Source organism: Squalius cephalus, assembly GCF_949319135.1.
Source record: "Squalius cephalus genome assembly, chromosome: 2".
In the NCBI taxonomy this organism is placed as follows: Eukaryota; Metazoa; Chordata; class Actinopteri; order Cypriniformes; family Leuciscidae; genus Squalius; species Squalius cephalus.
The window spans coordinates 20,866,541-20,880,677 of NC_137123.1; the positions used below are offsets into that span (position 1 = coordinate 20,866,541).

The 14,137-nt window shown below is 37.5% G+C and overlaps 1 protein-coding gene across 5 annotated transcripts in view; it reads left to right on the forward strand.

Moving 5' to 3' along the window:
• Positions 1-14,137, forward strand: part of sorcs1 (sortilin-related VPS10 domain containing receptor 1) — a 194,611-nt gene that overhangs the window by 112,089 nt on the left and 68,385 nt on the right. For all 5 annotated transcript variants that reach the window (XR_013820406.1, XR_013820407.1, XM_079864631.1 and 2 more), the window contains exon 3: positions 5,195-5,294. Coding sequence is in view for 3 of the 5 variants with exons in the window: in XM_079864631.1 (XP_079720757.1) it covers positions 5,195-5,294 (100 nt within the window). In the remaining 2 variants the exon portion in view is untranslated. The remainder of the gene's footprint in view (positions 1-5,194; positions 5,295-14,137) is intronic.

Genomic DNA, 14,137 nt, shown 5'->3' on the forward strand with positions numbered 1-14,137 from the left:
CCTCTAGGCTAAAACAATTGAATGGAAAATGCTTTATATTTCAATAACAGCTTAATGAGGCGGCCGAATGTCTCTGGGCTTCTGAAGGTCGTCACACATTATTCTGGCACCAAAAAAAAAGCCTCAGTTTACTAACTTGTGACTGACAGTCTTGAAACACTTAGAATAGCATAATCTTGGTAACTGCTTTTGATTGATTTTTAAAGAATCTTCAGAATATTCACAAAAACTACTATGGAATTTGTCATTTTAGTTGAACCGCTTTGCTATTTATCGTCCATAATTTGTCTCATGGTCAGTGCCTGAGCTCAATTCCTGCTAAGGACACGTGGTTGGTATGTTGTGGTGTGGCTAAAGCTTAGTACAACCAAGTGGGAGGCTGACTTCTCTTAAGCCCTTGAGCAAGACACTTAACCCAAGGTTACTCACTCAATTTTTTATATATACATAATTATTGACCCAGAGAGTCATAAGAGTTGTGCCGCAAGGGTTTTATCAAGGTTGAGCCAAAAACCTAGGACTAGTTTGCAAAAGTTGTTTTTTGAAATAATCTCCAATATTTAACGAACGAATTGATTGACAGCGGCGGTCCTAGAGGTAATGTTGCTCCGAATTAGGAGTTCTACCATGTAGTATGAATTTCCTGGGCGTGTGCGAAAAACCGCATGGTGTACTATCATTTACGCAAGTGAAAAAAGCGAAGGCGCCCCCCGGTGGCCGATTTCTTTTGAATTTCTCACAGGCCTCTAAGGCCATGAGCCAAACAGGCCCAGCGAGTTTCGTTCAGAAATGTCCTCAAAGGCAGACTTGGCACCTTGGACGAAGACCCCGCATGCCAATTGTCAAGTCAATCAGACTTAGTGTTTCTTATTCAGACTTATCAGATTTCGTACAAATGACCTACCTCTGACCCCGCCCCTAAACCTAACCGTCACTGGGGTTTATACAAATCGTCCGAATTCGTACGAGCGAGGTCGTACGAATTCATATGAATCAGTCAGATTTTACTCACTCGTACCAATTGTCAAGTCAATCAGACTTAGTGTTGCGTAGTTATAGCCATTTTTATGTTTTATCCATGTTATAGCGCCACCAAGTGACTAGTCGCTGCGTGCTTTTTCACACGACCACAGAATGAGCACTTAGATAATGTGTGCCGAGTCTGGTGAAAATATCCAACCCACAAATTTTACGAGGTGGCTAGTTGAGTAGGGTCGTATGAATTCGTAAAATTTTTGCTAAATCATTTCGTACAAATGACCTACCTCTGACCCCGCCCCTAAACTTAACCGTCACTGGGGTTTAGACAAATCGTATGAATTCGTACGAGCGACGTCGTACGAATTCATATGAATCAGTCAGATTTTACTCACTCGTACGAATTGGTCGTGAGATAGCGTTGAAATATCGCATTATATCCTTTATAACCTTTTTAGTAAAGGTGGCTCCTCCCACTTCGAACTTTTTGGCCCTTAGAGACAGTGAATCGAAATTTCAACTTTTTTTAATAATTATTGACAGTCAGACTCCAGAGAATCTTGCAGCACTGCTTTGGTTCCGATCTGGCCAAAATCCTTGGACTAGTTCAAAAATCCAAAACGCCCAAAAATTTCGCCAGGCGAAATTCTTGAGCCAAGGATTCCAACGATATAAGACACTTGAGCCTACGCCTAACGGTTTGGGAGTTATGAGTTATTGAACCCCTAATAAATACTCTAACAAATGTATTTTATGTATGTGTTTATATAAAAGTATGAATATGTTTGCTAGAACCAAAAAAAACAAATAGCAATGACATGAGATCATGCTGCAATGTTTGAAGACTTCATGAACAATGTAATCCCAAGAACATCCCCATAAAGTTCCGTGAACCCATTTAACAATGCTTTCTTGCTTACATAGCAACTCAGTAAAATTGTCCCTTTTCATGTGGAGATGGTCGTGCGTTGCATTGAAGTGATGCACTGAAGCTTGCAAAAGGGCCTTAAGTGTGCCGTAAGTCGCTTGGATAAAATAACTAAATGATTGTTTCTGTTCTGTTTACAATCCTGAGAACTTTAATTTCATCCCAGTGGACCTTCCCTAGTCTAGAAAATGACATGTATTTAGTTAAGAACCAAGAAGTGCTGCATATAGCGCCAGAGCAGCAAAGCTGTTTCCTCTGAAATGACTGTGTTTGTTTATGTAGATGTCAGGGAAATGTCTGTTGTTCCCCTAACAGTCAACAGAGGGCATCCTCTCTGGAATTCTGTGTTTATCAAAAACTCGTTACCATAGTTACCACACACCTGTGTTGCATTTGGAGCTCATTAGTCAACCATTAAATGCTCCCTTTGTTTCTACGGTCATTTGTGAAGTCTTATTTGTTGATTAATACGGTCCTGAGCAGCTGTCTTTGTGTTTTATGCTCCTGTTATTGAACATTGTCGTTTTGACCTCGTCTGCATCTTTGATTTTTTTTTTTTTCTCATTCCATTGCAACAATGAATGGGCTATTATTGATCTGGTGACAAAAATTTAAAGTAACAAATATCAGCATTACTGTTGGCCTGTAGTTTGTTGCTGAAGTTGGTATTGTATTGGCTAGAAACTGCTGACTTTCTAGTATACAGAGCACATTTCAAATTGAAAGCTGAAAATGGAACGTCAGTTAGCAAAGTCTCATTAACGTTAAAACTTCACATTGAGTGATGACAGATTCTCAGAATAACACTCTGTGTGTCTTTCCTCAGTTTTGACTGATGGTCTATTTTCTTTAACTTCCCCCTCATACTATAAGTTTAATTAAAAGCTGACATATTGTGTGAATGCCAATGAGCATTGGGATGATGGGGTGGCAGGGTGTCTACTGATAGAAATTAGTCTTAAGCTAAATCAAAATATTTGCTCATTTAAAAAGTACACAATTCTCTATCGATACGATTTTATAAAATATATTATGAGTTTATGAAAATGTATGAACTAATGTGAAATACGGTGAATGTGATTTCACCAAGTGCAACATTGTTCCTGGATCAACATCTTTGTTGATACTGGAAAACATTCCATTCCACCAATCAGATTTGAGGGACACGTTTAGAGTTTATGTCAAGTTTAGGCTTACAAGCAGGGTTAGGTGCTTCTACAACAGTGTTATGGGTAGGGTTAGGTTTAGGTGTAGGGATGGGATGGTTAGGACTATGTTTTTAGTCAGGAATGTTGTTCCAGGATCAACAAAAGTCTTACTTGGTAAAATCATGGTGACCTAAAATCACCTTACTTAAATCCTCTTCATCCAACACAGTCTCATAGCAATTCGTAACTTTTTTACATTTTGACAAATTGATATGAATTAATTTAAATGTTTTGTATGATCTGCTTACGTCTCCATGACAGTTATATTCAGAGTTGGGGAGTAACTACATGTAACTGAGTCACATAATTTAATTTAAAAATAAATGTAACTGTTAACAGTTACTGAGAAAAAAACGGTTAATTAAATTACAGTTACTTATGAAAATCTTAACAATTACAAAGGGGGTTACATCTGAATATTTTCTGAAGAGTGTTAGGATATGTTGAATGATATTAAAGGGGTGGTATAATGCCCTTTTCACAAGATGTAAAATAAGTCTCTGATGTCCCCAGAGTGTGTATGTGAAGTTTTAGCTCAAAATACCCCACAGATATTTGTATATAGCATGTTAAAGTTGTCACTTTTTAAAGGGGGGGGCAAAAACGCACCGTTTTTGTGTGTGTCTCTTTAAATGCAAAAGGAGCTGCTGCTCTCAGCACAGGGGGCGGAGCTACAAGAGCTGGTGTCCTTTTACCTCACATACACATGCACTGAAAATGTCAATGTTTATGTTTAATGATGGAGACAAGACTCGAGAAGAAGTGACAACATGTAGAATGCAACAGAACATTTCTGAATGGTTAGTTGATGAATTTAGGTAGCTTATGTGTAGTTATCTTCTAGTCATTGATTAGCATAATCTGTCATGATAATCTATAAATCTCGTTCCCGGGGGCGGGGTTTATGTTAATTTTAGGGTTAGTGATGTCACTAACCCGGGAGGAAGCTTGTGTAGTCCCTACCAGCCGTTTGTTGTAGTCCTTAAAAAACGATTTATTTAAAAGCAAATATCTCCCTTTGCTTGGAACTTTGAGGGTTGTAACTTTGCAGATGTTGTTTATGCTCAAACAGCAACATTACACACTAACTAAAGTTAGAAAAGTGAAATCATAATCAACCACCCCTTGATGCTTTGCCTGTTTTTGATGTGCACAATGCCTCCTGTCATATAAAGGCTGTTTAGTACAGCGATGCTATTCTGATGCTTTAGGCTACAATCTGTCTAAGAGTTGCCACCATGGCGAGTGATAAAAATGCCTACCAGTGCTGGAAATTAGAAAAGTAATCAAAAAGTAATCAAATGTAATCAGTTACATTACTTTATTAAAGTAATTGAAATGGTTACACTACTTGTTAAATTTTTAATAGGGTAACTTGTAATCTGTAACCCATTACATTTCCAAAGTAACCCTTTCAACACTGGTTATAGTTAGGGATGGCGTAATAGGTGGACCTTCATGCTTACTATTGAAAAAAAAAAAAAAAAAAACCATACATTTTTGTACGATTCACATCATATACATTCATTTGAAATCGGCGTCTCCTCAAATACTTAGTTTTTCGTGTGAGATTGGGTTGCGTTATCTATGTCTTTAAAGGTTCAGTCACATTTACTGTTGCTCGACGAATTTTCATGATCATTGCTCAAAGTCATTCCAATCAGCGAAAACGTTCACCACACAGATTTCAGTCACTTTCAACTTGGCCATGTAAATTAGCTGTGCTAACCAACAGAACACTGATTGGTTTAAAAGTGACTATGCGTGAACTATGCTTCATTCATCTCTTTAAAAATGAACAATGGACATTTATTGCATGTGGAAATTTCACTAATGTGACTGGACCTTAAGGGAATGTAAAGCGTCATGGCATCTTCAGTGATTGTGACAAATTGTTGCAACATTTCTTAAACCTGCAATTACCTTCCTTGAAACAAATTAGGCACTTAAGAAGTGTTTTGCTTCCATGAATAAGCTCCAGTTCCATACTCACTTCAGCCTTGTTTAAAGTGCACACTAGGTCTTTAATTACAACAGCTGATTCCCCAGGTTCTCATCAAGGCCTCTGATTACATTTCAGGTCAACAGATTACGGAACCACTTATGAGAAACTCAATGAAAAGGTGGGCGTGAAGACCATCCTCAGCTATCTGTACGTCAGCCCCAACAACAAGCGCAAGGTAAGATTTATGGCATTTGTTTCCTCTGTCTGGTACAACTACACATTGTTAGCCTTCATGATGTCTCTTTTACGAAGATGTCAAAACAGTTTTCAAGGTGATTATGTTTATGTGCGTGCGTAGCTCAAACCCCCTGCTCATTTATGACCGCTAACCGCGTTGGAAGGATTCCACAGGTCTTCATCTTGGCTCAGTGCACTGTTGGCTAATTTATCCTCTAGTAGTATTTACTAACCTCTCCAGATTTTTATGAGATCAATGCATTTTAAAGATTCACTGGCTACAGCACGCAGTTTTCACTTGGAGATATAGTTAGCATTCAAAGCAAAACCCATTAATATCATTAATATTGATAAGGCTGCTTTTTTTTTTTTTTTTTTACTTTGAGGTCTAATGAATTATGAACCGGATGAAAAGAGATTCATAAATTGCTAGTGTTTTAATCAAAGGCATGACAAAAAAGCTTGTATTTATGGCTTGAGGCTTGGGAATTTGCTTTGACAGTACAAGCTATCTTTCTCCATCGTCCTTTTTAAACCTCCTTTTTTTACTCGTTTACTTTTTTCTTTATCAAGAAGAGTAATTTATTACTTAATTGTGGCTATCAGTCAGTTAATTATGGCCATTAATGAAGATGGAACACACTTTCAGTAGTTAGTGTTGGGGAAGCTACTATAAGACTGTAGTGTGCTAGTCATGAAGTTCTATAAGCTTTTTATTTCAAGTATCTATAATTGTATCTTGTCATATATATATTATGACAGTGACCGGGAGGAGACATGTTCGGTTGGCTTAGATTTCACATTAACTCACAGGAAAGTGATAGCATGTTGTGGCCATTTTGTTGAAGTAACGACATCCTTATGTCGTGGACACACGATGTGAACTTCTTATGTTGAGGGAATGGCATCCTTTTCTCGTGGCCATGAGTTTAAAGGGGGGGTGAAATGCTCATTTTCACTCAATCTCCTGTTAATCTTGAGTACCTATAGAGTAGTATTGCATCCTTCATATCTCCAAAACGTCTTTAGTTTTATTATTTTTATAAGTGAAAGATTGGCTGTACCGAGTCTTTCCGGAAAAAACCGAGCGGCTGGGGGCGGGCCGTGTGGGCGGTGTGCTATAGCTGTGCTAACCGATCTAACAACAACACAGAGAGACATTTGAAGTAGTTTACTCACCGTGACTGCTCGATCCTTAAGCATTAGACGATCTGGGCTTTGTTTATAAAACAATCATCGTCGAAATGCAGGGAACAAAGAGTCGTGCACAACCTCCGTTGATGCTTCGAAAAAACAAACTCCATCCACTATTCCCTTAACGCTGGGTTCTTTGGGAATCTGTGCAGGGTTGTCTTGCCCTGCCAACCAAAAACCCACTTCTTTGGTGACATTGACTTCCCTAAAAGCCGAGCATAGCGCTTTGAGGTAACGTACTGCTTTCGCTCTCTTCTCTCTCTGGGGTGCGTTTCCCGAAAGCATCGTTGGCCAACTATGGTCGCAAGTTCCGTCGTTACCAATAGAGTTCAATGGACATTGCGATGAACTTGCGACCATAGTTGGCCAACGATGCTTTCGGGAAACGCACCCCTGGTCTGCGAGTGCGCGCGCGGCCGCGGAGAAGTGCCCTTAGGACCCATATAAGGAAATTCCGCTCTATCTTACGTAAGACAGAGCCATACTCGAAAAAAACTTTCCGAAACTTGTGACAAACCGGAAGGAGTATTTTTGGAACAAAAATACTCCTTCAAACGTACAACTTAACTTTTGAAACTTTGTCCATGTTTAGCATGGGAATCCAACTCTTTAACAGTGTAAAAAACTCAGTATGCATGAAACAGCAATTCACCCCCCCTTTAATCCATAAACAAACCTGCGTAACATATAACGGGAATGGACATGTTCGGTTTACTTAATGGGTATTATTAATAAATGAACATTTTCAGGTATCCTATGTCTGATATGCAAACAATTTTGTAAGAAAAATATCCATAATTAAAACTGTATGATCTATAATCACTGGCTTCCGGCACTGGCCGTACGGGCGTTCACGAGAGACCTCTGACCGCTACGCTTCAGAAGGGATTTATAAACCCACTGCCGTCGTATGGATTTCTTTTATGATGGATGGATGAGCTTTTTTGAGCTTCAAAAACTGTTTATAATATTATTATATAACTCACTATTCAATGCCAATACAAAGCTGGGAAGAGCCAGGATGTTATTTAATATAATCATGGGATATTTTCATTTTTGGTTAAACGATTCCTTTAATTACTCGCTAATACTTCTGCTCAGTCTTGTTCATATCAGTGTGTTGTTAAGATGCAGGAGCTGTGGCACTCAATCATAATGTAATAATCTGGGATGTTTTTCTAACAGATCAATTTTGTTTTGCCTACAGTTGTGGGTGCCTATTTAGGGATTCATATTTCCCAGCAGTTCTGAACCAGCAGATTTAATTACACTGTGTCTAGACGGCATCTCTACCACCAACACACGCACAAATGTCATCAACATCTGCTCAACACTGTGCTGTATTGTTCATCCACTTTGAATGCCAACGGTTAATCTTTTTCTTCAGCAAAATAGCAAACTTGTACACCAGAGGAGGAGAGAAGAACCCATTGGAAATGTCCTTTCCTTCTCTAAGTGCTTAATTTTCCAACCAGTAATGAAGGCGGAACCCAAGTTCACATTAAATAGCTACTCTCAATTCCAATGACATTATAAAACCAGGCCTGGGTCGTAATTAAGGGCTCTACTGTAAACATAATAAAAGCTTTGGGTCTAATAGAATAGTCAACATCCATTTGTCTGCTTTTACATTAACATGTAATGTGGGACGGCCTTTTATATCAAACCAGGAATGATTATCCTTGAATGTGAATGGTGAATGCTTGGTCAGTGCAGTACATCACAAAGAGCCTTAATGAGTAGTGTGGAGTGGATAGTAGAGCTTTAATAATCCGTTAATGCTAGTTGATTGTGTTCTTGAGGACGCAATGGAACATATTCAACATAGAGAACAAAGCAGGGACATTTAGAAATATAGTATTTGCATTTTTGTCACTTTCTATTGACAGAATATAGTCAGGTTTTGCTCAGTGTGTTGGGAGCTTGTGCCAACTAGACTACGGGGTTACACTTTATTTTGTTGGTCCACTTTAGACACTCCACTAACTATTTGGCTCCAACTTTGTTTTCTTAGTACATACTTCCATTAGGTTCAGTTTTAAGGAAGCATGGAGTGTCTTTTTATTGTTATGATGCAGATGACACCCAAATCTATCTGACTTTGAAACATAATAACAAGAAAGGTTTAGAAACCTTGCTTGCAAGTTTAGCCGATAGAAGATCTTGGATGTTTTTAAACTTTTTTTTACACTTAAAAAGAGCAAGATTGAAGCAATTGTGTTGGGGCCCTCTGTGTATAAAGAAAAAAAATCAATGTTGGCAACTTAAATACCTACAGTACTTCAATCTGAGTTATTTTTGATTCCTGTAGTAATAATAGTAAATGATTCATGATTTCATTGATATTCCTAATCCTAACCCTACCCTAACCCTACAGTAAGTACATGTAGTTAATTTATATCGCTCAATACTTAAATATATAATTACAATGTAACAAGGATACCTTAAAATAATTCCTTGTTTTAAGCATAAAGTCACTTAATTTTAGTTTTGACTTTATATCTTGTCATTTTGCTCCTCAATTAAATGTATCCTGATTTACGAACAAATTTTACTGAATAAATTGAAAAGTTTTTGCCGTGTTTGTGTTGACGTGTCATCATTTTGTGATATCAAACTTAAGTAGACATACTTTACTGGCCTGATAGCATGTACAGTTACATGTAGCCTACATAGATCATTAAAATAGCTTTTTCCACATACATTTAATTCAGTCTGTAAAGAAATTTCTCTTCTTGAGTTATCAGAGTTAGATAAAGTCACATCAATCAAGACTCATTTCTTTTGGTAATGAGTGATTTGAGTCTAACTCTAAGTCACGAGTCTTGATCTACATCTGTTCTAAACGTAATATTAAATGACTAAATGAGATGACTTGAGCATAACTAAATCAGTCCATTGAAGAGCCTGAATATAATTGGAGGATTAACAATCAGTTGTGGATCTTGTGGTGCCGGTGCCAACATGTCATGTGGGTAATTCCTCCAAGGCAATGGAAATCAAGCAGACATTTAAATGAGAAAAATGAGCAATGCCAAAAATGCTTTGTAGCGAATATGAAATTTACTCCAAATGAAATTGCTATTATATGCTGTCCTGAAATAGCCGTACTCTTCGGGAGAATGATTTTATTTTATTATACATTTCACAAAGAAAATTTCTCATTCTCATTTGAGTGGCTTTTAGGAAGGTATTACAGGGTGTGACAAATTTAATTAAGGCATCAACAAATACCGGAATATACCAAATTCTGTTCCGGTGGCAAACGTGTTACTGCTAAATTATGTTTTGCAAGCTCCTATACCTCAAAGATTATATGAAGTCAGAGTGTAATGAGATGGAGAAAATGAATTCGCCCTGTAGAATTGACTGTCATATTGGGCTAACATATCTAAAAGGGTTAGGATAATTAAACTAGAGAGGTAGAAGCCAAACCACCGTGCGGTAGATTTGAGCATGTGTGCGCCACAGGGAAAAGGTAAATGCACAGCAGAAAGTGCAGCCACAGCAGATTGTAGACGGGAGAGGAAAATCAAACGGCGGCAGTGCCAAAACCCTGGAAGAGAAGCGGTCAGCGTGGTGGGAGACCGGCGGGGAGAGAGAACAAGAGACACACAAAGACTAATTTTGAATTCAACTTGTCATTGCTGTATTTAAGATACTGTATCACATTTTGTGGTTTGAAGGGTGACGATTCAAAGGAATTGGATCATGTCCATTGGATATTTTACAAATAAATTAGTGCTGTCAAACGATTATAAAAATTAAGTGGATTAATCACTTGTTTTTTCTGTGATTTATCGTAATTAAAAACACTTGAGTCTTTAATATATTTTGTAAGGTAATCGTTCCACAGATAATCTCCAAATTAATGTAGAGACAACATAAAAACAGTATATTTTATGGCATCTTTTTATGAATGAAGGCCAGTATCACTGATTCTAATACAGCAACCATATTTTTTTTAACATTAATTATAGCCATTCGACATTACAGTCTAATTGAAAGCTTAGACTGCAGCATTAGTAATGTTAATAAACATTAATTAGGATTCAAAAAATATAACAACTTTTAATTAAAGTGATCTTATAACAATCCTCACATAAACCCATGTCATATTTACCTGTGCCCTTTCTGTCTAACAGGAAGGAAATATGCAGAAATTGAATAAAGTTATCAAACAGTCTGCACTGCAAAAATTACAAATTAAATATAGATTAATCCTTATTAAAGCTGAAAAAGTTCTTCAGTCAAGAGCAGTGAGTAATTGTCTCTGTTCACTTTGTTCTTTGATTAACATTAATGACAGACAGCATTTGCTGTCACTTTAAGGCTTGCCGCTGCTGCACGCGGATCTCACACACGTCTCATTTTCTCACACGTTCATTTCAGACTTTATTTAACTCATTTAAGACTGGATACTGGACAAAATTGACATTTTGACAAGCTTGAAAGAAAACTAAAAATCACTGGCAACCAATTGTGAGACTTGGAGTAATATGTTCACGTTTACAGACCCCAGTTAATAATTCTGTAAAACAAGTCAAAAATATGCACTGAAATTTGACATTTTGAAGATGTATGAATGTATGTATGAATGCTCCAAGGACAGCTAAAGATTTGCAAATAGCAACTGAAAAGATATAGCACAATACTGCACACTGTTATGATACTTTTATGGTAATTTTGTTTCCTTTCTGAAACTTTAAAGCTCTACTCACCATTCATTGTGCGGTACATTGCTCAGAACTGTGCTCTGCAGATGAAAAACAAATAGGTTTAGGCATGTAGCATTAATTAAAATGAGTGATATATTAAATATATGTATTAAAGTCTCTTAATTAATCTTTTCTTCGAAGAGATGCCATTTCAACATGATTTTATTGGGTTTTGCTTTTCTTCTGCGATTAAAAAAAGTTAGGACCTCACGAGAATAGCAAAACCTACCTACACACACACAGACAAAACCCCACTGTTAAATAATGAAAGGTAAAAATGTGTTGACAGTCTGTTCTACTCTAGTGCCCCAGCCTGTAATTGTTATCACGAGGGACCTTTCATTCAGATGAGAGTGCGCGAACTGTCTCTTCACAAAGTGAATTTTCAGCTTTTCTTTATTTAATAACTCTCTATTGGCCTGCACAAAAACCTATTTTGCACTGTCATATGAGTCGCACTTGAAGTTTAACAGCATACATGTGTGGTTGTGTGCAGTTGTGTGTATGTTTGTCTCTGTTTAAAACTATCTGCGCTTTATGAGTGTGAAATTACAATAGCAGGTTATTGCAGTTGTTTGCACTCTGCCCCTCACACAAAAAAAAGCACATTTTAGAAAGTAAAACATCCACATTAAACACCCACTTGTCAGTAGTAGCCTACACCACACAAACAGACTGCTGGAAATGAAGGGCTGATAGTGACCTCATGATAAACTGCGATAGCTGATGGCTAAGGCGGTTAGCGTCACTAAACCAAGGTTGAGATTCAGATAACTTGTGTAGGATTCTCTCTAGGCTTTTAGCATTTGCTGTTGTTGATGCTAGGGGTGGAATGAGAGTGCTAATTATACCATAGTGTGTGTTGTCTTCTAATGTAGCAAGAGTGTCTGTTAGCATTGCAACAACTTTAGCATCATAAACCGGATGAATACTGCAAAGTCGTGAAGAAACTAAAGTAACAGCGGTTCTGAAGCAAGACACATAAAATTCAGATAGATGCTAATGCATTGTTAATTCATGACTCACTTTGTAAGAAGCTGTTGCAGTTTTTGTCTGCCTCTAAAATGAAAACACATTATATAGGATGGCTTTTCAGGTGGTGTCTGGTGGCTAGCTCTGATGGCATGAGATCTGCAGGGGAAACACTCACTGATTGGGCGGAAGCAAATGTCCTAACTGAGAAATAAATAAAGACAAACATCTGTTAGCCCTCAGGCATCATTTCATAACGCATGCAATGAGTAGAGAGAGAACAGAGAGGTGATTAAAAACAGGGTTGAGAGAGAGAGAGAGAGAGAGAAAGAGAAAGATGTACAGTCGTTTGCACACTTTGGCAGTTTGATGAAATGAACAACTTTGAGAAAAGGTTTCTTTTATTTAAGAACTCATTTATTATTTATTTTATTATTAATGAGGATGATCACCATGCGTCCTTAGTAATGAGCATAAGAATCTTAGGACAGATTTATTTTATCTTAGTTCAAAGTATTATTTGGCACATGTCCCACACAGTGCTGGCAATACAATCTGTTTGATAAATGCTGTCATGCATGTGCTGTTATGCTGTAAAACATTTTGTTTTGATGTTTCCCGGTATTTTAGACCAAATATTGGCATATATTATATTATATTATATTATATTATATTATATTATATTATATTATATTATATTATATTATTCTCCATGATTAAAAGAAACATTGTATTTTTTGACTGTTAATACATTAATTGGTATATAAAAAAAAAAAAAAAAAATTATTTATAACATAGATGTTTCATTGATGATTCTACTTAACTTATTTTGTTAACTAATGGTAACAACTGGAACCGTATTGTAAAGTGTCCCCACTATCCCTTTAAATCATGCTAAAATGTCAATATTTTTGCACCATGTATTCAGATTGCTTTAACATGGTCACCTGATTCCCAAAATGGTAAGAGTGGCCACTCAACGCCATGTTTTCAGCCGAAATGTGCTAAATAACCTCCTCTCTTCTGCTTTCCCATCCCCCTGCCTCAAATCGTCGCTTGTTAGCTCTGCTCTTCGTCAGACTCTCAATCACACACGAGACCTTTGCTTCGTTTGCTCGGGCCGGCGCCTGACATTTCTCATTCTCATATGAAGACTTCACATTTTCCCTCGTTGGTGGAAGTCACTGCCTCCCTGACCTTTCTCTTTCCCAAGCTTTAATTAGGCTCATCTTGCCTGACCAGCTCCCCAATTCCACCCCGGCTCGGCTTTATCCCCCTCGCCCCGCTGACAAGCTTGTATGGTCGCGTATGTGTCTTTGGAAAGATAATTGCCAGATAACAGGGGTTGATCTTATTGGGGGAAGAATTGTACTCATGTTTTCATGTAGAGGGAGAGCATGAAAGGATATGCGCATGCAAAGAGAATAAAAGATGAAAAACGTACATGAAAGTATATTATAGGCAAAAGTCTTGTGTCTAAGCTAAAGAGCTCCACTATGAAAGATAAATGCTTTCTTTCTGCCTTGGCATTCATTTCTTCATTCTTTCATTTCGTACTATCACTTGTTATTTGATAATTCACAGTTTTGTATAGTATGCATGTACTGTATGTACTGTTAAAGGGGACCTATTATGCAAAATTCACTTTTACATGGTGTTTGAACATATGTGTGTCGGCAGACTGGGCGCAACCACCCTATAATGGTAAATCATAAACAGTGTTTTAGAATAAGACATTTTCAATTTCTATGCAATGTGACGTAACATTGCACAGGCCCCGCCCACTACTGCAGACGGTCTCTGCCCTATTAGCATAGACCCCGCCCTGAGTAAGCTGTACACAGTCCACTCTGTTTATCTCCTCGCCATAGCATTTAAAGGGATAGTTCCCCCAAAAATGAAAATTACCCAATGGTTTTCTCACCCTCAAGCCTTAGTTGTATATGACTTTCTTCTT